The sequence below is a fragment of the Lycium ferocissimum genome, chromosome 5, assembly GCF_029784015.1.
Source record: "Lycium ferocissimum isolate CSIRO_LF1 chromosome 5, AGI_CSIRO_Lferr_CH_V1, whole genome shotgun sequence".
NCBI classification, from domain to species: Eukaryota; Viridiplantae; Streptophyta; class Magnoliopsida; order Solanales; family Solanaceae; genus Lycium; species Lycium ferocissimum.
In genome coordinates this window covers 2691372-2715769 of record NC_081346.1, presented here as the reverse complement: position 1 = coordinate 2715769, position 24398 = coordinate 2691372, and the positions used below count along the sequence as shown (strand labels likewise).

The window sequence follows — 24398 nt, the reverse complement described above, 5'->3', positions numbered from 1 at the left end:
ATGTACGAAAATGCAAGAGAGATGAGAGAGAGAGACTTTACGGAGAAGAGGGGAAAAAAAAAAAATTATATTACTAATATATATATATAAATATATATATATATATATATATATATATATATATATATATATATATATATATATTTCATTCATGTACCAATTAAATAGGATGAATATATATATATATTTTTGGAAAAAAACTTTATATTTTCTTATTTCTCATCAAACTATAAATATAATTCTAAAAAATATAGGCTTTCATTATGATTTTCCCCGATCCTATAATTTAACACACATTCAATTTCAATTTTTCCCCAAATTAGCCTTGAAATATTTATATTGTAAAAATCGTTCTGAAACTCACATCCATAGGTGTATTGAAAATGAACTATATATTTTAAAAAAAATTAAAAAATGGAATCAATTTGTATATATATATATATATATATATAAAAAATCATTAACTTCTAGAAATTAAAAAATAAAAAAAATCTCTGAAGAAAAAAAAAAAAAAAAAAAAACAGTTAAAAAATAAGACTCAAAAAATAAAACGTTTTTTTTTTTTTCATTTTGTGGACTTTAGGAGATCAAGAAAAGAGACTGATGATATATATATATATATATATATATATGAACTCATTTTTATATAAACACCTATTGTGCAAAATATATATATATATACAAAAATGAGAATATAATTTATTTTTTTTAATTTGGTTGCTCCAAAAATAGTTCCATTAGACTAAGGATTTAAAAAAATATTTTTATCCTATTTCGGAAGTATTTTTATTTTTTACTTTCGTTTTTCATAGCTCCAAGCTAAAAAAAAATAGCAACATTTACTTGTCATTTTGGTAAAAAAAAAAAAAAGCAATCGCCATTTTTAGATTTTACTAGTCAAGCAATCGAGTAGATTACAATGCATATTTTGTAGCAATATGTTGATGCATGTGGCACATGGCACACAGCTAAATTGAAAATATAGCAATTGTATAACTCGTTACAATCAATTACACCAGACTTGGCCAGAGCCCTCGCCAGTCATCTATGATAGACTTTGCAGGCTGGACCAGATTAAACAAATTTGAGCTCCCAGAACATTGCAAATGCCTCTTCCACTCGGCAGATCAATCAACAATTAATAATCTTAGCAACACAAAGCCATAAAAGCCTTGCCAAAGCATCTATCATATTTTTCTTCTTTTCAAATGAGAAAATGAATTAACAATGACAATAACAGAAGGCTTCAAAAACTCTTCTGAAGAATCATCAAGTGAATATTGCCACTCCAACTTTTGCAAGCCACATGCTTTCTACACAAACAAACATGGGTGCATTACTGAACGCATTAGTGGATCTACAACAGCACCTAATTCCAAGCAAATATGCATAGCTTCTGAATATTGTATGCATACTAAATTAGATCTTCAGTGGCCAGAAGATACAAGAACATTGTGCTCCTTTAAACGTCTTTGAAAATGAGCTAACTGGTTCTGCAAATCCAGGATGCCAGCAGCCTTTTGGGAAAGGATTGTATTTAATCGAGAAATATAATTGTCCAGCTGGTTCCCTGGTTGATCTGCCTCAACTAATAGATTCATCTCCTGAAATTTTGAAACAGAATTCTCAATCCCCACGAATAACCAGCAAGCCAAGCAAAATTATCTTGTCTACAAAGTGACAAGCAAACACGCAACGGACAAAGGTACTTGCCAACAGCCTTTTATCCAAGATTGACATGAAGTAATCATAGTAACACTTTTCCCACTATAAACATCAGTAGGTATAATCAGTAAAATCACCATTTTTGAGAATATTTATCTACTTCAACTCCCCATTCTGAAGGCTCAAGGCTATTGTTTTTACCAAAATACACCCTTTCCTACACAGTATGCAACAAGCCATCATATTCATGTTCATCACATACCTCTCGAACAATGTCCATTGTGTCCTCCACTTGTTTCCGATGGGCATTCACAAGATCTTCCTCTTCCTGAAAAATTAAACATAAAGCATTCAGAGGCACGCTCAGGCTAAGTGAAATTTCTCAATTTTACACAAATTAGATTCACCTTTAAAAGAGCATTCAGATCATCATCCGAGTTTGAATACTTTGCCTCTGTTCTAGGTGGTTCCTTCCACTTTGTTTGAGCATTTGCTCTCTTTATTTTATCTTCTGAATTGGAGATGTTGTAACCGTCGAGCTTCTCATTCTTCTTCCACACTGGCTTCTCTTGTTCATAGAAATCTTCATCATATTCATCTGTCTGTTCAGGCCATGAGTCACCTGTATCATCTTCAAATGTTGATGCAGAAGGTACAACTGCGGAATAAGATAATGTTGTTGACTCCTTCAGATTCAATGTTGAGGATGAGACCTCCTTCTTTGAGTTGTTCCCTTTTGAGAGACTCTTCACCCTGAAATTTAAAGCAAAGTGCAAAGGCATATGAATGCAGAAAATAGTAGCCAAGGAAACAAAATCTAATTCAACAAATGATTACCTGTCAGCATATCTTAATGTATTTAACGTGTGCTCACAAGATCCTGCATTTGGGGAAATGCAAGATATCATAACAGTACGACTATTTCCAACAAAAGAGTCCCTCAGCACTTCAGTTAATTTACTGCCTCTAAAAGGAATGTGGTTTTGATCATTGTCAAGCGCTCTAATGCATTCCTTTAGTGCCAGCAAACTTTTATTAATCTCTGCTCCTTCAATTCTGCATAACAGAAGTCAAGGTAATAGGTTAGAACGAAAAGAATTTAGCAATATGATTTTATTGAAGGACAAAGAAAAAGCAACAATTTAGTAGATAAACACCTGGTTTGCTTATCATTATCAGTAGTGTCTGCACCACGTTCACTTCCTGCAAGGTCAATGAAGGAGAGCTTCCCAATAACACGGGGCGGTTTAGATTCACTGCCATCAGCTGACCTCTTAACAGCAAGCTGGAGAATAGCATGTGACCTGGACGATTCCTCATTGGCACCAGTGGTGCCAGTACTTCTAGTTGCACTTCCTCTGTCAATGAGCTCCTTAATCATCTCCACATCAGAGACTCTGTATTCTTGCAATCCAACTATAACCACTTGTTGTTTACCATCCTCTCTCATGCAAAGTTTCCTGCAAAGAATTTGTTTCAGTAATCCTCGGTCCAAAGCTACAACACTTAAATGTTGGAAAAAGCAGAAACACTTACTTCCGATCATTAAGCAGGTCAAAGAGCTTTCCACCATATATCTCAAAAAAGCTGAAAAACAATTGAAAGCCCTGGTTCCTGTAAGTATGATGAATGAGCCTCAAAAGATCCCTAGATGCCCTCAGAGGTAGTGGTTTCATGGTATACGTCTTGCCACTTCCTGGATAAGCCAGAGATGAAATAAAAATTAGAGGAAGTTCATGTTTAGAGAAGAGAAAGAAAACCAAGCCTCTGCATGATCATCACAGATAGTTGACACCAGATTGATCATGCAAACAAACTTGGAAGCACAGTCAAAGACCTCTCAAAGAAGCTGCAAAATTGGAATATGACGGAATAAATTGACTGGGCATTGGTTGTTTCATATGCCTTGCACTTGAGATAGTGAACTGATATTACTGCATATGAGATGACTGGAAGACAAACTTTGAAACTAATGCAAGCAGAACATTTGAAAAGTTTAGGCTATTTTTATTAGCAATTGCATCATCAGCTGATTGATATTTTTTGTAATGGTTCTGAAGAAAAGTCGAATTTGTATGAATGGAACACACTAGGAAAGTTGCCATGACCTAGATCCCTAGAGAATGAACATTTACCATTGCATGTAGAATGACCATTTCTCATTTCTAAGTTAGTGTTCGCACATTCTGCAGGGCTTTAAGATTTGAAGCCTCTGATTGTGTTAAACTCATTATTGTGTTATACCTAAAAAGGACTTGGAACTTCAAAAATTGTTGCAGTAAGAGTATTTGCAACACTAGACGGTGTTTGATGTTTTAAACTTTAATCTTCAACTAATTGATAAAGGAGTTTGAACATCATAATAATAAAGAAAAGCCACAAATGATTACAGGTGTAAAATATATCACTAACAACATTCAGCACAGAGGGCCTAACTGCAACATTACCAAAGGTGTTCTTCTATGAAACCCGCCCCACATGAAAGCGCATTAATAGAGATTGGAGAACACTGATAATTGACCAAATTGTAAGGAGATGCAGATGCATTCAGACCAATATGCTTCACAGTTCGAACAAGCAACAGGATAAGTAAGTAGATGAAATCAAAATACTTGTGCCAAAATAAATAATGGTGACACTGACAAAAATTATTGATTAAGCGCAGGTAGCATACCTGTTTGCCCATAAGCAAAGCAAGTAGCTTTTGTGCGTTGGAAAATTATCGGGACAATGTGCTCCACTGTTTCATGGTATACCTAAGGAGACATGTGGCAGACCAAAGTTAACAAGGATCTGAATGCACTTAAGAGTTTTGGGGTCTGATTTAGAATCATGTGTTCCACAATTACCTCATCATTCGAAACCTCCTCATTTAGCACAGCATCAAAGACAAACTCATGCTTCTCAACATACTGAGTCAGATCAACCTGTATTATAGCCAGGCATAAGAACTTCAAATTCAAAGAAAAGGGTTTTAGGGCAAACTTGGGCAAAGCAAAGCAGCAAGATATAGGAGGGAGATTTACAAAACACAAAGAGTTCAATGATCATGGCAAATAATCAGATTTCCGCATTGTTAATCTTATACCAGAAGTTTCTGGCATTCAAGGAGAGATATCTTTGTTAGCAAAATGATTTCCATCAGACAAATAATGGGCAACTGTTTGATAAAAGTGATTTTCAGGTTGTTGGTTACTAGAATAATCATTTTTGTCACCAGACTAAAACGTGAAAGGGCTAGACATGTATAGTTAACTGCTAATACAGGATAAAAACAATTGCATATCCACAAACCTTGAGTTTAGTTTCATGGACTACTAGAGAGTTGAAACGTGTTTCAATGATATCTTCTTCATTCTTCGTTAATTCCTTTTTATTTAGTGGTCGCTTACGTACCTGCAAGTGGATAATCATTAGAAACAACTAGAACAAGTACTAACGAGTTCTTTCACGTGCAATACACATGAAAGAAGGCAGACTCCTGTGGAAGTGAAAAAATAATGAAACCACATGGCAGAATGCTGGATATCATTAATTAACAAAATAAGAATGATTCTGCACTATGCTAGCTTAAGTAGAATACTTAGACCCCAGAACTAGAAGCAATGAAGTTGAGTAAAACATACCACCACTTTGATCTTTGCGACATTGCTGGCCTTGTCTTTATCCACAGCAAAACTCTTAGAGACATTACTCTCTGGCAAGCCCCGCACTCGACCAGTTTGCTTGTTGTTTGCAAGGAATTGCTCCGAGTCATCAAAGCTTTTTGCTCGAGCAAAATGATGCATGGAAGGATCATACAAGCCAGCAACAGGCATCTATGTATGGAAAGTCCACATAAGAGAACTTGAAAACCAAACTGAACTTGAAAACCAAACTAACGGAAATACAAAGTTAAAACTACAAAATTTCAGTCATAACTAGCATGATATTATGTGAATGATCATGGTAGCGACAAGGACCATATTGATGTATATCAAATTGTTGATATCTAAATATATGTGGTTGTAGGGTTTGACCAAATTGATGCTACAATAAAATGTAGCTCAAAGAGCCAAAGTGTGTCAAAGAAAGAGTTTCTAACAACTAATCCACACTGTCCCATTATCTAAGAGAAGAAATAGAGAACGTAAGAGTTGGCGCACCTGGCAAAGAAACAAACAATTGATTCAATTACAAAACAAGTTTGCACAGTAGTATCAGAAAAATCAACAGGCAAAATGGACAAGAACTTTGGTGGCATTGTAAAATAAGAAGCTCTAATAATGCAAAACTCATTAAAAGTGCATACGAATTTTGTGGCACTGTAAAATGAGAAGCTCCAATCAAAAGAATATCTTATAGTAAAATTTACTAAAGCAGCAAACTTTAGGAAATAATTGCACGTCTTGCACTAACATAACAATGGTGATGTCCAATCCCACAACTAAAATAATTAGTTTATCCAGTCCCACTAAAATACGAACGAACGTCCAATCCTATAAAAATTTACTAAAGCAGCAAGTTTTAGGAAGTAATTGCACATCTTGCACTGATATAACAATGGTAATGTCCAATCCCATAACTAAAATAACTACTTTATCCAATCCACCTAAAACACGAACTCAGAATTTGTCCAAATGAAGAAACCAAACCTCAGGTAGAAGCTCAGTATCCAATGAGTGTAGATCTAACAGTCCAGGACTAAACTCATTTGGCGAGATTTCTTCATCACCACCGTTCCTTCTCTGTCGATGATGACCTGGCGGCGTTAAAGGCTCGGAAAAGAGATCGCTTCCTCCACTATAAGTCCTTTGTGCACCACCTCTAAACATTCTAGAACCTTGAGCTCCACCATAGTATCCATAATCCTGTCCCTAAAGTAACCAATAACAAAATAAAAATACGCATGAAAAAGCACTTCGAATTGTTGATTAATCGTCAGTGATTGGCTTAAAACCAATATTTCATTGTCTAATCGATCTTTCCTTTCTAATACTCTATCCGATAGTTATCAGTATTTATCATAAATAAACACATTATCAGATCTATGAGCTAGGGCAACAGTGAGCTCAAAAAAAAAAAAAAGGATAAAATGTAGAAAAACCGGAAACCTGTGGGGGTGGAATGGAGTTATTTGAAGTTTGAAGATGTTGAAGACCAGCTGATTGAAGCCATCTACCATTAGATGAGTTTTCCAAAAAGTTATCTGAGTATTGCCGTTGATGATGCGCTGTCGATGTTCCAGATCTTTGCCTTCCAACTGCATTCATCTTTAATCGGACCTTAATCTCCGGTTAGATCTAAATCTCTTCTTCTTTCACAACAACAAATTTTGAATCTATCAGCTTAATCCTCGCTTATTTTTTTTTTTCTCTCTGTATATATAATACTTGAAGGATTTGGTGAACGGAATGATTTCGGATTAATAGTTGAATGTGTGTCTGAGTGCTTAAAGAAATAGAGATTAGAGAGAGGGTTTGAAGTTTAGAAGATGAAAAGGAAAAAATCGGTGGTGGGTTCGAAGCATCTAAAGAGTTCAACGGTTGTGATTCATTTCACTGTTTAAATCTATTCACCGTCACGACAGTAAAAGTAAATCTGAATATATTTTCACTGCGACAAAATGTGGGGATGCAGAGGGAATGGATGGCGAAAGTATCTTTTTTACCAACCAAGACGGACACGATTAATTAGAAATGCTGAAAAGAGGATTTTTGAATTTGGCACGTGCGAGGAGGGAGAGACACGTGTGAGAGCCTGGTTGGGGTTAGGTTGCGTGAGGCGTTTGGTGGGGCCCACTAATTTTTGAATTTGAATAGCAAACATCCACAAACCGGCTCACATGGGTAGGGTTACGTCGTTTTATGCATCCATTGGCCAGACATTTTTGCTATATTGTAATACTATTTGTTTATTATATGGATTTAAACTTAATTAATTATGGGTTATTTTTTGACCAATTCTGAACCCCGCCTTTGACTTGTATTCAAATTTAGTACATGTTGGATTCGGACACATGTAAAAGATCAACGGTGCATTTCAAAGAATTGAACGTGCGGATATCGTGGTCGGGAGTAATTAAAATGCAAAGAAAGGGGTTTGGCCGGTGACAGTGTCCGACTTTTGCAATGGACCGTTTAGGTGCACTTTTAATAGATGGATTAGTGGAGTATTACATGCCACAAACTAGATACAGTATATCCCTTTTCTAGGTCACCGTCTTTATTTTGTTTGAGGAGAAGTAGAGGTGGGCTGAAAAAATATTGGGGAGAAATGATGAGACAGGACATGGCCCAGTTACAACTCGCCGAGGACATGATCTTAGATAGGAGGTTGTGGATGACGCAGATTAGGGTAGAAGGTTAGTAGGCAGTAGAGCGTTGTCTAGTGTATCCTTTCATGCTAGTAGGCATAGTATTATCTTTGTAGTTTCCTGCCCCTCGATTCTCTACCACTATCTGTTATCTCTTGTACTTCGTTTATCGTATTAATTTGTTGGAGTTACTGTATTTTTCTTCATAATGCTTATTTATATTATTGTGACATGACTTATTTACTTTCGTCAATTCTTATCTGACCGTTTGCCTTACTTTTTCTTGAGCCGATGGTCCTTTGGAAACAACCTCTCTACCTTCCAAGGTCCGCGTGCAGTCGTACACTATACCCTCCCCAGACCCCACTTGTGAGATTACACTTGGTATGTTGTTGTATTTTTATTAAAAAAAATACAAGTTATAATCTCTCACTTTACAAGTAGAAATTGTGGGACGAAATAAGAATTCAACACGTGAACGACCCAGAAGATGACGTTTGGCGGAACCAACCTCATCAGACCTAGTTCAGTAAGGGCAACGCCAGCCAGAGCCCAAAATTAAGCCCGACTAGTATTCTTCGGACCTATGACTAGTCCCCCCTGAACTCGATACACCAGTAATAAAAATAGCGATGTTCGGTAGGTTATTAATGATCGGATACGATGAATTTCACCAAATACCGGCTCCGAAAAAATCAGGATACACTAAGATGTTATATATATCTACTTGTATAACTGACACAACATGCATATAGTGATATTTATGGGCAATAGACGAATACACGAAGAACATTACGTACTTAGGGTTAGGTTATAAATACACATCTCTTCTTCACTTGTACCCCGTATGATTTTCTTCATCTTTAATGTATAAGCTCTCAATTTGTGACAAGCAAGCAGCTTCTTTCCCAATTAAACTGCCTGATAGTTTCACTTGAGATATCTCAATATAAGATCATTCTTACCCTTTTGTTTTATTGCTCTTCAATTCATTAGTATTTACTTGTTTTACTATCTTCATTAGCAAGTTCTTAGCATAATCTGCTTGATTTTGATCCCAAATATAAATTTAATTGTTACTTAAGTCTCATATTTCATGTTAAACAAAAATAAAATTAATGTTCTCGCTTCTCCATACATTTCTTCCTCCTCCAACTTCTGCTTCTCCCCTAATATGATTTTTATTGTAGAAAACAATATTAGATACCGAAAATAAAATCAAACCACAGACTATAATCAAATAATCTTGAAAGATTTAGGTCACAATGAGGTTCACCAATTTAAGATTATATACATTTAAGTTGGGGCTCAAAACCCTTGTCCTTATTAAAAAAGTGATGTGTTTGACTAGTTGGACTAGAAATTACACAATATAGGTTATTTTTCTATTTTTGCACAATGTATAGTATTAATTCTAGTTTTCCAATACGTCTTGGTCTAAGGTGGCTCTCCATTATCTGTATGGTCTAAAGTTTGTCTTTAAGGACACACAAGTTCACTGATACTATTAAACTAAGATTTAGAAATTAAATTACCTTTAAAAATTATGATCAAGCTGTCCGAAATTAGTGTCACACAAACTTCACTGGAAACTTTTAGACCAATGATCTAGAAATTAAACATACAATAACCAAAGACTGAAGTTTGTTCGCAAGGTTTCACACAAAGTTCCCTGAAACTTTCTGACTAATGGATTAGAAATTAGATTACTTTTTGAATAATGGATTAGAAATTAGATTATCTATGAAAAAAATATTATCAAACTTTAGATTAAGTGATAAAATTGTCCGGAACCGATAGCGCAAATTTTTCATTCTTTCGGTTATGCAAAGCATTAATTTTATATACGATACTTTTTTTTTTTTAATATAGAAACAAAATATAAATACAATAACCACAAAAAAGGCTATTTGAAAAAATCAGCCGTGTTCATGCTGTACCGTAGTAACTTACAAGAGGCCCATTATGTTTAGACTTTAGGAGGGCAAGGCACTGACAGGTTGATCGTATGATTCAGCCTTCTCCTTTGAGCTCAATAGTCAGGTCTTTCCTAATCGAAATTAATCCATTATATCAGTCACAATCGCGTATCATAAAGTTTTTGAAATGAAAAATCTAAAAAGCGCGGATAGTTAATTTTGTCTATACTAACAAGGTGTCTCGATCTCTATATTGGTGTCTTTTCAACTAACTGAAAATAAATTCAAACTCACACCAAACTGATTAAACAGGGAATAGTAGTAGATTTTATTTAAGTTGGTCAATTTTTGGTTTTCAAATTTCACCAATATCTATTGTTATCTTTTTTTTTTTTTTTTTTGGTCACCAATATCTACCGTTAGAATTAGCAATTTATTGGACAAAGTATGCTGGGCTGAAGTGCACAGATGCCCACTTTTGGGACCACCATTTAAGCTATACCCGTAGTTGTGCAAAAATTTGTAATCCTACTCACTTTGAAAAAACTTTGGAAATGCCATGTCTGAAAATCTTATGACTAACGCCTCAACTTCAGGCACATATTGCTGAAATTCAATCATTTTTGCTTAAACTTTAGACATATAAGAAAGGAAAATAATAAGAGTAAACCAGCAAACCATTCACCATTTGGTTTCACAGTTCATGATCTTTGTGCTACTAACATAATTTTACTATCCAACTACTAGGGGAACAACACAATAACGTGGGAGAAGGATAAAGGTTGTTGTCACACTTGAGCTTAGAGATGAATAAAAAAATTAAGCATGCCAATTTCAAATTATATCAATGTTCCTTAATGCAACACATTTAGAGGTTGACCAACAGATGGAATGAACGGAAGGCAAAGAAAGGACAAACAAAAATTTAGAGGAAGAAAGACAAATAATCCATAAACAAAAAAGCAGATTTGCAGACAGCAGAATACTGGTTTATACAACATTTCCTCATTTCAATTCGTGTTTCTCTCCCTCTCACTATACACTTTTGCCTTTAGTTACAGAGGATCCAGGAGAAGAAAGAAATAGAAACATTACAAATGGGTGAGAGGAAAAATGTGCACCTCCACATAGAAGTAACAGAAATTGTGGTGGTGAGACTATGGTCAGCTTGCAAGTAGAATTTTACAGCCACACTCCTCAAAAATCCACAGTATGTAATTCACATTTCATTTCTCTACTGTCTGTTCTGTCTTTTCCTCTGATTTACTTTCGGCATTAACATTTTTGCCAAAGCCAAGTTCTGACATGTCTTGCTTTGCCATCAAATTCCTGCAATCCGCAAATGAAACATTCATTTTCTTGCTGTCTAAATTCCCATACTATGATGAATGTTTGCTGTTTATTAACATAGAGCACATGCTACATAATATAATGACCAACAAATGATACATATTAGTCAAACCATCTTGCTAGAATCCATCAAGGCGTGTTCAAGTACCACAAATTATTTCAAAGGAAAATATTCAAAGTTATTTCACATTTAACGTGTTTAGAAAATCTATCTGGTGAATTATCCAAGATCTCTTTCTATCTCCCCTAGTTAAAGAATGGAAACTCACAACTCTTCCCTTCAAATTAAGCATCTACTGCTGGCATACATTGAAAACAATTTTAAGAACACTGCTATGCAAAGTGCAAGATGTCTAAATTAAACTCTCATATGCAGGGGATGACTTGCAACAAATTCAAAATCAACGAGGACCAATATTACATTGTTCATTTTCTTTTGTAGATATGCATCACAGAACACATGAAAACACCAAATAGAAGATTTTTTTGTGATAAGCCAGATAGAAAAAAGTTGAAGTTGCACTATGAAGTAATATGAGAGAGAAACAAGTGTCCTGATTCCAACTAATGTGCCATTATCCTCTGCTAGGAGCATAACCATATTATGTAATAGTTGAGACACGATTGCCACAGATGATTGATCATGTTTTACATTCGGAAACTTTTCACCTTTTGCTGCGGTGGGCAAAATTTAGGGGAGGCCTTCTTTCAGATACATTAAGAGGCATAATTTGCACATTATTGAGAATATAGAAGATGAATTTAAAAGTTTGCTAAATAGCAGTTATACCAACTCGAACACTTTATAGTGCAGTGACTAAAGCAAGTGAAAGACCTTTGACGACTACATTAAGTTGTATGCTAAAGTGATGACTACATTAAGTTGTGTGCTAAAGTATACTTTAAGAATTAAGTAGTGTAAGAAGTTTCCTGAACCAGACAAATGGACTTACTTCTCCATACGGCACTCCAGGTACTTTCTTGAGAGATGTCTACACTCCTCAGATTTATGCCCAGCGGATTTAAGACAATTGAGGTATTCCTTCTTCTCCTAAAATATACCAAAAAGAGCACAAAATAAGAAAGGAACTGAATGTCCTATGGAAACCCTATGCTCTATCACAACAACTAATTAGAATAGGAAGTGACACGCAGAAGGAATCAGAAAAACAAATTAGCTATAAGAGTTTTCAAAGGATTCTACCAGGTCACATAAATGCATGTGATCCAACGGGAAAACTCCTTTCTCTGGTGGAACCGGTCTCAGTCCTCTATTTCCACCAAATGCTCCCCCTTCAAAGAATTGAATAAATTTATGAAACACAAGGGTAAAGAATTAGGAAACATATACTCATTACAAATAGGATTAAGAAGCATGTTGCTACCTCTGGTTTAGGTTATTGCATATTACCTGTGCTTTTGAAATATGCTCAACCTCCTCGTGCTTCCCAAAAAAGAAAAGAGCTTTTATACTACCAATTGATTAGTTCAAATGGCTTATTTAGTTATGTCCCTCCAGAAATGCCTTGAAATATCTAAAATGGCTTTGCATTGTGTCTTAATGAGGACAAAGGATCAACTACCAGATTGCTGCAGACTTAAAAGCTATGTAGGATTTATTCTATAAAAGTGGCGTCGGGACCATTTTGCACACTCCGTGACTAATCCACCTGATACTTGTTACCTCCCAGTTTCCCACCACACAGGTTTCGAGTAACTCTGTCCATCATAGCTTAGACATATGAGAAGAAGTTACCTAATTTATTTTGCTTTTACTCGAATGTACCCTGGTCTCCCATGATCAATTCCAACTTTATTGACCGCTAGACACAATATTGTAAAAGATAATAGAAAAAGGGAAACAGAATATCTTCAATGTACGCCATGTTATGTCTGTTTATTTGTAAGAAGCTGAATAACATATAAACTTCAGAGATTAAAAGAGTTTTTGGCAACATATGCAACTTTTCTTTGGAATTGATTCCAAGATGGTTCATACTTCATAGTCATATCAAGACCACATTGAGGTAACATGCACCATCCAAAAACCGAAGAGGATAACATGCTTTTCATCCTAAAAATAATAAATTATGATGCTGAAACTCATTTAATCAAGCAAATTACTTTGCTTCCAGCCCTACTCGAATAGCACGCAGAGAACAAATGTTTTGCTCTTTGCCGTAACTAATTGGCAATATAGATGATTCATACTGAGTAATTACCTCGCACAAATTGTTGTCAATTCATAGTTCAAAGGTTGATTTTTCAGTAAATAACAAAATAATAATGTTGAACAGCGTCATACACACATACATATCAACATTTTCCCGGTAAGTTACAAAAATCAAATTTACCCACAATATTTGTTCTGTATTAGCGACTAAAAAGATCCCAAGCAAAATCGAAACAGAATCCAACTACTGACTCCATTTGACGTTAATTCTGATACATCACTGTGAATTCAAAACATAATAAGATAAATTTGTCCTTCTTTTAGATACATTTTCATCGAAAATTCCTCGCACAGGGTAAATTCACCTGCACTCATTCCGGAGATGTTGATTTGCAGTAGACGCCGTGATTTTGGCCGGAAGTCTGTTGACGACGGAGCAGAGAAGCATTTGCAGTGTGGACTTCTACAAACAACGAAGCATTATTGGGCTTTGATTGGAGCCCCAACCTTGGGCAATTCGCCCTTCTTTTGGTGTGTTGTTTAAATTTTGCCCCTCATATTTAAAATTTTTAAATTTTATCCTCCGGCTAAAATTCAATTTCAACTTTCGAACTCTCACAAATCAAAACTTTAAAAAAAATTCACAAAAATTTTTTAAATTTCGCGCTATGCCTCCACCGGATACACTTGTGAAGGAATGACCAAAGTTATACCGGATCCGACATATTTATGCCTTATGGACAGACTTGGCATAAGTATGCCGGATCTGGCATAACTTTGGTAATTCCTTCACAAGTTTATGCCGAATCCGGCATAAAAATTTGCCCATTAAAAGTATGCCCTCACCGGCATAAACTTATTAAGAAATTACTAAAGTTATGCGACGCATACTTACGCCAAGTCCTCATTTACAAGGCATTAGTATGTCGGATCCAAGATACAAGCGATCCAAATCTTGCCTTGCAATTTTTTTTTAATTTTATGGCGTGAGCGGGGTTCGAACTCGTAACCTCATAATTTCGCGCGACCGATCGTAGTTGAATGCGAAGGCAAAATTAAAGCATCAAAGAATACGGAAAAAAAAGATAATTTAAAACATTTCACAAATATAAGCGGACAAAATTTAAAGACCACCAAAAGAAGGGCAATCCGCGCAAAAAAAATGTTCTGAAAAGGGTACAGGATGGGCTGGTTCTTCGAGCGTTACAGGTTGGCCCATAAAGTTTTGCAAATAACAAATGACCAACACGGTTGATTCTTCTGAAACTCTAATTTTGAGTTATTTTCTTTTTAACTCAAATTTAGTAATTCATTTCTCTTTGAAATTATTAATTCTATATATTATATACTTTCCTCTTTTTTTACATTTTTTTTGTTTTTTAGGCCTCTGTTGGTTTTGGCCTAGCTTTTGAGGTCAACAAGTAAAACTAGACTTAACAGCCTTTTAAATGAGATCAAAATAGAGTTAGATTACCCCGACTTCATGAGTCAAGCTCATTTTGCTAACAGTTAGTTTGATTGTCAGTTTGTCATGGCATTTCTCTCCCAATTCTCTAACGCGCGACCTTACGTTTTCTTCCGCTTGCTCTGCAGTACGAGCCTCCCTACCTAGCCACCTCCATCCAAAAATAGAAGAAACACTAGGCGGCATTTGTTTGAATTGTTTCAGCAATAGCCTCTGCAAGTGCAAACTCAGCTTTTGTTTGTTTTGTTTGAAAAGCTTTTGCAAAATAAGTAAATATTATATTAAAGATTTCCAAACTCTTTCAGATACTTACGATCTCAAATAGTGATTTTGCAAAACTCAAACAAACGCTTCAGGATGTCATACCAAATTCCACAACGTTTGCAATTAACGTACAAACGCGTTATTGCAAATATGCAATCAAATTTGGCATCCTTTTGCTTTGTAATTGTTTGCATTGCAACATGTCATGTATCAGTTTCGCGAAAAGAAGACATGCTCTTGCATTTAGAGGTTAGCAAGGTCCATTGCAAAACCTTGCTTGATGTTCTAATCATTTGGAATACATCCCAACACTTCACGGTCCAGACACTCAAGAAACCATTATTTGAATCGGTCAATTTTCCTTTCTTTTCATAGAAACTATAAGGGCAGTAATGAAAATAAGGAGCTATAAAGCTGCAAACTGGAGGGACAGTGTGTTTGCAGCAAAGCATAAGCTTTCTACCACCGAAAAATGGATGCTGAAGCAGACAATATCCAGGGAACAATGTACATTTACAGCCAAAAACCTCTGAGGTTTCCTCAGAAGAAATGTGTATAAAGATTTACAGAAATTACTGGTCATAATCCTCCTTTACTATAATAGATGGATGTTGATCTGCCGTATGTCCTGAAACTTTCTTCTGTCAGGAGTGAGAACACAAATGAATAATATACATCTTCAGCATAAGTAGCTAAGCTACACTCTATGAATGCGTGTCAGGTGGTGTCAATCTACACACATGGGGATGTTGAACAACCACTAAAACTGAATTCTTTAAGCTTCCTTTCTTGGGCGAAGTAGGCTGCAATATCAGATTCGAATTTTCAGTACAGATATCACATCTCATCAGTTGAACAAAATAATTGTGACAATTATCAAGATTATAAACCATTCTGCCATGAAGGAGACAGATTAGCTTGTTGAAATTGAAGAAACTCGAATCAAGTTCTAATTGACAGTCAGTTAATTATAATACAAAGAAGTTATGAAGACTGATGTGAGGTAGGGGAAACTCGAGAACAACTCTAGCCAGCTCGTGAATGAATACTCACCACCCCTATATGCCATCCATGACTACTAAAGTCTTTAAAGGTAGCTGCATCCATTTCCTGCAGTATCACAAATATAAGTTCAGAGGTTCCGGAATCATACAACAGAATAAGTAGATAGTATTATATATACTCCTGAATCCAGCTCCAATACAAACCATATGCATATCTTCCATTAATTCATGACGTGAGTTACTAATTAAGTCGAATAGTCAACCACAAGCAGCTGTGGAAACTACAAAATGTTAATTGTTCCGAAGAGGCGGCACCGAATTACAAATAAGAATTTACATTGAAAAAAGGAATGAGGGACTAAGGCAACACATGTTTATTCTATTTGTTGCTGGCAGTAGGTGGCGGGGGTAAGGTCTGGGACAAAGACCTGGCTATGTCTTCCAAATATGTGGGGATAAGGCGTGAGGACTTGGGAAAGAGAAAGGAGATCGTTTAAAAGTTTCTTCTATATCATATTTTACTATTTAGAAATCATTATGTACTGATCAAGTTTCTCTTTTATCTCCCTTGCTGTTGTTAATATTTAGTATCTCCCTCAAACAAGGAGATGATGATCATCTCATTAGTAAAATCAAACCTTAGACAAAAGATAGACAATATTCATCAAGATCAGTCAACTCTAAGTAAGGCAATTACAATTCTGGTATCAAAGGAGACTTACAATGCTATAAATAGGAGGTACCATTCTATCTCCAACAGACTTTATTACCGGCATAACAGAGAAGCGTGGCGCCAAGTCTTTTGACCTGAAAGTCCACCTGACGTAAATAAAAGATTAAAGATATTCTCAGATTACAGGTTGATAACGAATCCTTTCTACTATAATATAACCGAAAACTTTAATAGTACCAGTTTAAAAAAAAATATATATATAACCGAAAACCGGCTGAAATTTGCACTTACCCAATGTAAGAGAGTATACAAAACTGTGCCCATTCTCGAACCAACAATCGGAGCCAGTAGTTATCTATTGAATTGTCAACGTTTATAAGAATCTGAAAATTAAAATACCTGACTATCACAAGATTTTACAGTAAAACTGACTACTAAGACCAAATAAGGTGGGTGTCCATACCGCCAGTTCTGCCACAGCCATCATAAGCATTGCATTTTGAAATTTTCTGGACAATCACATAGATGAAGAGTTACAACTCAATAATTTATGAAACATTGAGTCCGGAAGTATAGTATACCATATGAAACTTAGTAGATGCTGCATACTTGAGCATTGTATACTTTGTGTAGATTGCTTCATGCATTGCAGGGATTTCCTCATCCTCTATAAAGGTTAACTGTTCTTGCAGAACTATTAAGTTCTGTGATATGTGCTTGAATATCACATAAAATGAAATGAAATAGCTAAGTGTAAGGAGTACCTGTATTACATACGTAAGAGAAAATTAATATCATGTGTGAAAACAATAAATAATTAGGCAATGCTACACAACTAATTGGTAGTGTGAAAAAGAAATTAAAACAAAACAATAATGCGGTAGGCAATGCTGCACAATTAATTCATAGTGTGAAAAAGAAATATAACGATAATGCAGTAGACAATGAGTCAGAAAAACCTAGTGGACTCACAGAGAAATAAGGTACAGAAGCTCTGTAGCCGACAAGAGTCAAGTAGAAAATACACGCGAGAGCAGCTGTGATGCGGCGCTCTTGTATAGAAAGTCGCTCACACGTGATGCAGTATCCATTAGAAATGAGCAAGAATGAAACAAAAGTTACAGTTTGGAACAGAATTCCGGTAACATAGACACCAAATGATATCCACAGAGAGCATACGTGATTATAAAAGCATGAATACCTGCAAGGCAACATCAAATAGAAGAACAATAAGAAAAAAAAAGGAACATGAACATACAATGAGCAAGTTTAACTTCAGCATGAACATATATACAATAGTTAATTTTATTCATGAAATAGAGCACATAAGCTATTGTCTTAAATCTAAAAACCTTAGGGGTCGTTTGGTACACGGGATAAGGTGGGATATCCTACGATTAAGTCTGGAACTAAATTTATACTGTGTTTGGTTGACGGTATAAATTAATCGTCGATATCCCACTTTATCCTATCAAACCTGGGAGGTGGGATAAATTAGTCAAGACTATAATCTCGGGACTATAATCCTGGGATAATTTAATCTGCGAACCAAACAGCCCTTAGGATAAATCTACCATATTGAGCTCAAGATACCATAGCAGAGCAGGCCGTGGTTAGGTAATTAAATTGCATTTTCTAATAGTGAACATCGGATTGACAAATTGTTTTATAAATTTGCAGCGAACAGTCAAATTTGGAGGAAGATTTTACTCCTTTCCCAAAAACAAGAGAAAAAGGCAAAAGGCCTTACCAGAAGAGGAAAGATAGGGTAAGTTGCAGAGTTTTGATCAGTGGAACAGAAGCCAGCGTCCATTGCAATCTGTTCGTCTGTTCTAGTGCGCACATAAATGTCAAAATTATAAAAACAATTTACTTCAATAGTTTGACAGTAAAGGATAATAGTAACAAATAGAGATAATGGTCAAAAACACACATGAACTATCACTTTTTCGCCAATTTCACATCTCAAGTATTAGATGTTCTCTTTTCCTACATGAGCTATCACCATCTATATATTAAAACACACCTAGTTGAGTAAATGGTGATAATTCAGGTCGGAAAAGGGAACAACTAATTGTTGGATGTATTTTAATACACAAATGATGATAGTTCAGGTAGAAATCGGGAACAAGTTTATAGTTGGGTTGTGAAACTCAGGAAAAAGTGATAGTTAAGGTGTGTGTTTTTACCATTAAATCTAATAACTGGGGAATACGATACAGAATCAATAAAACTGCAAAACAATTTGCACCAGAAAACCAAAACAAAGCATAACTCAGAGAAATTGATTAACGGCGTCAAATAAAACCTCGATAAACCTTATAGGCAACGAATTGTCCCGAGGAGCTTATTCATGTAAGAAGTAGGAACGAATTATGACACTAAATGTTCATAATAACACAGAGCAAATTAAGCTAAAAACATTGATCAGAAAATGTGTTTTTAGCTACCAGATGCATCAAATTATTCTTTCTCCTCAAAAGAGATACTAGAAAGTAGAAAAAAAGAAACAGAAAGAGAAAGGAAATAGACCTGAAAATGGCGATTTTTGCAAGTGTTGAAGGTCCAGGAACAGACGGAGAGGAACCAAATTAAGGTCAAAATGAAATAGAGAGGAGGAAATGGCCGATACTCTTCGTCTATTCTACTCGAATCAGATGAATTTTCCATTCTTCGATCACTCTCAGGCTCAGCTAAATTTTTCAGCCATGTCGTTTCTATTTATACGCACGCAGCACGCACGTCCTCCATTTTAACTCTTTTTTTTTTTTTTTTTTTCCTTTTTTATATTTTCAACTACCATTTGACGGTAATTTTTATTCTCTTAATTCTACTTTTCTAATCACTTTTGAGTAAAAATTGAACTATTGTTGTATATGTATAAGTAAAAGAGGGGTTTATTATTTACCAAGAAGAAAAGAGGGTCCAAAACTTAGGTTAACTCAATTTAACAAGTCACTTAATATTTACTTAACTAAACACGATAGCAATAATTTCTAATTATATTTACTTAATTAAACACGATAGCAATAATTTCTAATTATATTTACTTAATTGGTTTTTTTTTGGGGGGAGAGAGGAGGGGGGGGGGGGGTTAAAACTTTCTCCCGTTAATAAGATACTAGTTGTAGTTGAAAGATTATTTGCACATATTGAATGGATCAAAAGTGTAACTCTTGAATATTAGGCTTAGGATTAATTTTCACTTGGTGGGCTATGGAGCACATCAAAAAGTAGCAACATAAACCAATTTGAGCGCACTGAGTCTAGGCCAATTTTTGCGTTGCCCTTCCTTCTTTTCTTTTAAATATTTAAATTTCTTATATTTCCAAAATTAGGTTAAAAAAAAAAAAAAATCGCAAGACATCAATTTAAACCCGCATACTCATACCTTATGGCGTATTGTCACTTAATATTTACTTTCTTCATCACAACAAACACAAATACACTCAAGCCCCATTGTATGATCCTATTAGATAATTTCTATGTAAGCACAATTATGATATATTTTGGTCACTTAAAATTAAATTACCTAATAATTGCAAGAATTTAGTTCGAATCAAGCTTTTTCCAAAGTGTTGAGAAGAATAATTTCTAATAATAATTTAAGCTTAAATTGGTCAAATTACTCTTTGACATAAAGAATCCACTTTATCCATAAACTTTACGCCGACCCGATAACTTTGAAGGAATTATTTATGGGGTTCCGCCCATAAGGCATAAGTATGCTCCCAGCATAACTTTGATAATTCCTTCACAAAGGTACGGCGGGGATACTTTAATGGGCAAACTTTCTTCATCACAACACTTGCACATTACACTAAGCCCTATCGTATGATCCTATTAGTTATAGTCACAAAATATATTTTCGAGTGGCATGTCGAAACACCATAAATTTTCAAATGATTACCTAATAATTGCAAGAATTTAGTTCGAATCAAGCTTTTTCCAGTCGAATCTTGATTCTCCAAGAACCAATAATTTGTCTAACCATCCAATATGTTCCGGCCAAGCTTGGTCAAATCCTACTCTTTGACATAGTAATCCACTTTATCCATAAACTTTTATGCCGGACCAGGAATTATCAAAGGGCTATGGCCAAGTTCACATATAAAAGTAGATAATTCAACAAAAGTACGTCATATTAAACTCAATTTTTTTTTTTAAATTTTGAGCGCGAACTCGAAACCTTGGGTGTTAGCCGAAGGGCAAATTTTAAAGATTTCAAACATGAAAAGAAAATTTAAAGCCACCCCAAAAGAAGTGGCATCTGCGAATTGCCCAGTCTAGGCCAACTTGACAATTTTATGACTTAATACTCACCGATCGCAATTCAAGCTAATTACTATGCTTGCCATGATTCAACATCGAAAGGATTACTACTTTGCAATATATATTCTTTTTTTCAATCTGTCTATTAAAAAATGTATACACCTCTTAAAAATTTATACATCTTAGTAATTGCCTAAAATGATCTCTTATCTCTCCTTAAATGTTACATTTAATTAACTCCACTAATAAGGACAAAAATAATTTATTAATTTTTCTAAACATGAATATTTCAATAGTATATACATTTCAACAAAACAACTAAAATTTGGGACAAAATAAGTATCTATTTTTAATGCGGGTCAAACTACACAAATCTCATGGGCAAGCTACATGAATTAGAGAAAATGGGTGGAATAAAGTAGTTGAAAGTGCATGATGATGTTGTGATGCAACGAAACCATTTCTCCCCTTGTAGAAAGACGTGCTCAGCTGCTAAACTTCGTGCTATTATCTAACCAAACCATTCAAAAAGAATATGTGACACGCATTCATAAGACTCAAAAAAACAGAAAATATTGATCAACCACTATAACAAAGTTTATTCTAATTAAAGCTTATATTCCTCAATAATTCCTTTTGGTTCTTTCATAAAATGCCGTTTATAATACTCCATTAAAATTTACTAATGGATTAAAAAAAACTATACGGTTAGAGAATTTAATTAGGGCTATGTGGATAAAGAGGAAGATATCAATCGATCAACAACTTGGCAAACATTTGGGCAAATTAATGGGCGACTGATGGCTGACCTTTGAAACCATTCAAAGCAACTCAAGTTTAATTTAAGGTTTAACTTACGTAGTTGTGCAGAATTATCTCAACTATATTAGTTGAACAAACTCACTTACAAATCTCAGTTTCTTCCATCCCACTCCATTATCACATATCCGTTACTCAGGTAAATAAATTCCAGAATTAAGAAAAAAATGAAAGGAAAATAACACTCTTAGTCCCCGTGTTATTACTATATTCTAGATTTAGTTCCCGTAACATTCGATTGCCTTTAACGACAATAATGCTGCATGATATTAGTCCTATAATAAGGACACATATTTCCTTATGTTGATTTCTAGTTTTCCTTTTATAAATCATGTGCAATATTTAAATTAAGAGTTTACTTTATGTGTACTTGAGAATACTATAAAGAAAGTTTACACTATCATGTCACATTTATTAGTTATATTAAGTTGCCTTATTTTTAATTGCAAATCTCAATTTTTATGGAGAATTATCTATAAATATTTTTGGGTGGTTAATAGTGTAAAGAGAATTCTCTGCACCATTGTTCTATATAAGCTAACAAATCTTAAATTAAAAGTTTAAGTAATAAATATTATTAGCGTAAAATGACTATTTTTACATTATGAGGTCATATTTAAACGTTGTAGCATTTTGATGACATAATGATGCTCTAAATTAAAAAGATGTACTTTTTTGTTCAACAATTAATAGGCAATAAAATTGGGTACCAAAAGCAAATAAATAGGTGCCCAAATAAATATGCTACTACGACAAAACTTTATACTGGAAACGGACTGCATTTAGGAATTTGGATCACAAAATTCTACGAGGAAGACAATAGAGAACAATCAATGGAAGTCTGGAAGATTTAATCAAGTTCTTATTTGTGCAAATTAAACTCTAAGCCATGCATAAAAAGAAAAAGAAAAGCTGTCACTGAAGTTAAAAAGAACATTCCAAAGATTTCTATTCAAACAGTGACTACTTATTTCTAAAAATCAGCTTCAACACCTAAAAGTGTTTTATAGCACAAGATCAACAACTTTTAATCAGCTAATCCAAATGGGCTCATAACCTTTTTATAGGGAAGAAATCCGATTCGTCAAAAAATAACCAATACCGATCAAGATCATTCAAACCGCAATTCTGAAAAATAAATGCACGTCTCGATGAAGCTTGAAACATGAAAGCATCCATAGAGTTGTTACCAACGTTTTGCAACATAGCAGCATGAAGCACCAAGCTTTCATATTCATCAGTCTTCGCAACGTAACGAAAGTTATATTTACCATTAGAGTTGCACTCGTATACCACATATCCTTTGGCAACTTTATTGTAAATGGCGAATTTGTAGCCTAAATCCATTAAATCATCGATAATTTTCTTCCATGTAACGATGGGAGATCGAGTGAAATTAAAGTGTGACATGCCTCCATCTTCATCAATTGGGACCATTAGAAGATTATAATAATCTTTCCTGTATGACTCTGCCTCCATTTTTTATTGGATAATTCCAAAAGAAGAGAGATAAATAATATAACTGCAAAGGAGATATAGGTATTAATAAACCTAAGGCGTTAGGACAATATGGAAAACATTTATTTCGATCTAATATGCTTAGGCCCATTTAAGTAAATTTCGGGCAAAAGTGTCCTGTGGCCCAATAGTGTTTTGTTTGGGTCATTTGCACTTTTATCTCCATTTTGTGTTGGTCTTTAATTGTTGTCCCTCAAGGTAAATAATTTTTTTGCGAGGCGTAAGTTTATATTTCGGATCATAATATATCACAAGTTATGCCCGGTATAACTTTTGCCACTTAGAAAACTTATGTTTCCACTAGGCATAAATTCATTTTGAAGGATAAAAATTAAAGACCAGTCCATTTGAAGATTCAACCGTGCAATTTCTTCATTTTGTTTTGATCACGTGTTACTTGGAATAGAGTTGGAGCTGGTCCGTTTGTTTGATAGTAGTTGCAGAAGAAACGAAGTACTTCTTCAAAAAAAAAAAATGATTTTTTCCCCAAAGTTTTGAAAAAAAGATATTCCTTCTATTTCAATTTATGTGAACTTATTTTCTGTTTAGTCATTTTAGAAAAGAATGATTCTGTTCTAAATTGAAAATAATTTAATTTAAATTTCTGATTTTACTTTTCATGAGAAACTTTTATAGCCATACAAATGTTATGATATGTATAAAAGTACAAGTTTCAAAAGCCATATAGACACATGAATATTATGACATGTTTAATACTTCATACTTATTTTTTCAATTTATAGGTAGAATATGTAGTTTATCCCTTAAATTTGACGCCAAATCTATGTGACACACGTCTATAATATGAGCAACCCTTTACACACCCAGCCTTTCAAAGTGTGTCAAACACACAACTGTTTTACCAGGTTACACGCATGTAATATGCACAGAAAAGAAATGAAGAATGCTTTCTGTATGCTCTCAAATAATAAGTTCAAATAAATTGATATTTAGATGGAGTAATTAACAAAACTTGTAACC

The 24398-nt window shown here is 34.6% G+C and overlaps 3 protein-coding genes across 4 annotated transcripts; all 3 read right to left on the bottom strand.

Moving 5' to 3' along the window:
• Nucleotides 1–896: 896 nt before the first annotated feature.
• LOC132055409 (kinesin-like protein KIN-13B) lies at nt 897–7186 on the bottom strand. Its single transcript, XM_059447210.1, has 12 exons — nt 6759–7186; nt 6300–6521; nt 5292–5483; nt 4960–5061; nt 4515–4592; nt 4340–4421; nt 3202–3361; nt 2823–3125; nt 2503–2721; nt 2073–2418; nt 1928–1993; nt 897–1604 (listed from the first exon to the last, which is right to left on the bottom strand). The coding sequence occupies exons 1-12, from the start codon at nt 6915–6917 to the stop codon at nt 1428–1430; spliced, it is 2106 nt and encodes a 701-aa protein (XP_059303193.1). The 5' UTR covers nt 6918–7186; the 3' UTR covers nt 897–1427.
• Nucleotides 7187–10803: 3617 nt separating this feature from the next.
• Nucleotides 10804–13906, bottom strand: LOC132055407 (uncharacterized). Its single transcript, XM_059447209.1, has 4 exons — nt 13768–13906; nt 12434–12522; nt 12183–12280; nt 10804–11208 (listed from the first exon to the last, which is right to left on the bottom strand). Exons 1-4 carry the CDS (start codon nt 13775–13777, stop codon nt 11106–11108), a joined length of 300 nt encoding a protein of 99 aa, XP_059303192.1. The 5' UTR covers nt 13778–13906; the 3' UTR covers nt 10804–11105.
• Nucleotides 13907–15470: 1564 nt separating this feature from the next.
• On the bottom strand, nt 15471–19606 carry LOC132055406 (uncharacterized). Of its 2 annotated transcripts, none has more exons than XM_059447208.1 (9): nt 19341–19606; nt 18559–18635; nt 17781–18009; nt 17390–17572; nt 17272–17317; nt 17100–17163; nt 16858–16954; nt 16185–16241; nt 15471–15934 (listed from the first exon to the last, which is right to left on the bottom strand). In XM_059447208.1, the coding sequence occupies exons 1-9, from the start codon at nt 19476–19478 to the stop codon at nt 15836–15838; spliced, it is 990 nt and encodes a 329-aa protein (XP_059303191.1). In that variant the 5' UTR covers nt 19479–19606; the 3' UTR covers nt 15471–15835. The 2 variants fall into 2 exon arrangements, with proteins under 2 accessions (XP_059303191.1, XP_059303190.1); XM_059447207.1 differs by having other exon boundaries at nt 17100–17191; nt 17418–17572; nt 19341–19582.
• Nucleotides 19607–24398: the final 4792 nt, after the last annotated feature.

Coding starts and splice junctions, on each gene's coding strand:
- LOC132055409 (XM_059447210.1), bottom strand. CDS start 6,917: ATGAATGCAGTTGGAAGGCAAAGATCTGGAACATCGACAGCGCATCAT. Junction 4,593..4,959: donor TCCATGAAACTAAACTCAAG/GTTTGTGGATAT, acceptor GCTATAATACAG/GTTGATCTGACTCAGTATGT. Junction 3,126..3,201: donor GACCTGCTTAATGATCGGAA/GTAAGTGTTTCT, acceptor AATTCTTTGCAG/GAAACTTTGCATGAGAGAGG.
- LOC132055407 (XM_059447209.1), bottom strand. Junction 12,281..12,433: donor ACATGCATTTATGTGACCTG/GTAGAATCCTTT, acceptor GGTATATTTTAG/GAGAAGAAGGAATACCTCAA. Junction 11,209..12,182: donor CTGGAGTGCCGTATGGAGAA/GTAAGTCCATTT, acceptor TGCGGATTGCAG/GAATTTGATGGCAAAGCAAG.
- LOC132055406 (XM_059447208.1), bottom strand. CDS start 19,478: ATGGAAAATTCATCTGATTCGAGTAGAATAGACGAAGAGTATCGGCCA. Junction 18,010..18,558: donor ACCCTATCTTTCCTCTTCTG/GTAAGGCCTTTT, acceptor GTTGCCTTGCAG/GTATTCATGCTTTTATAATC. Junction 17,164..17,271: donor TGGCTGTGGCAGAACTGGCG/GTATGGACACCC, acceptor ACAATTCAATAG/ATAACTACTGGCTCCGATTG.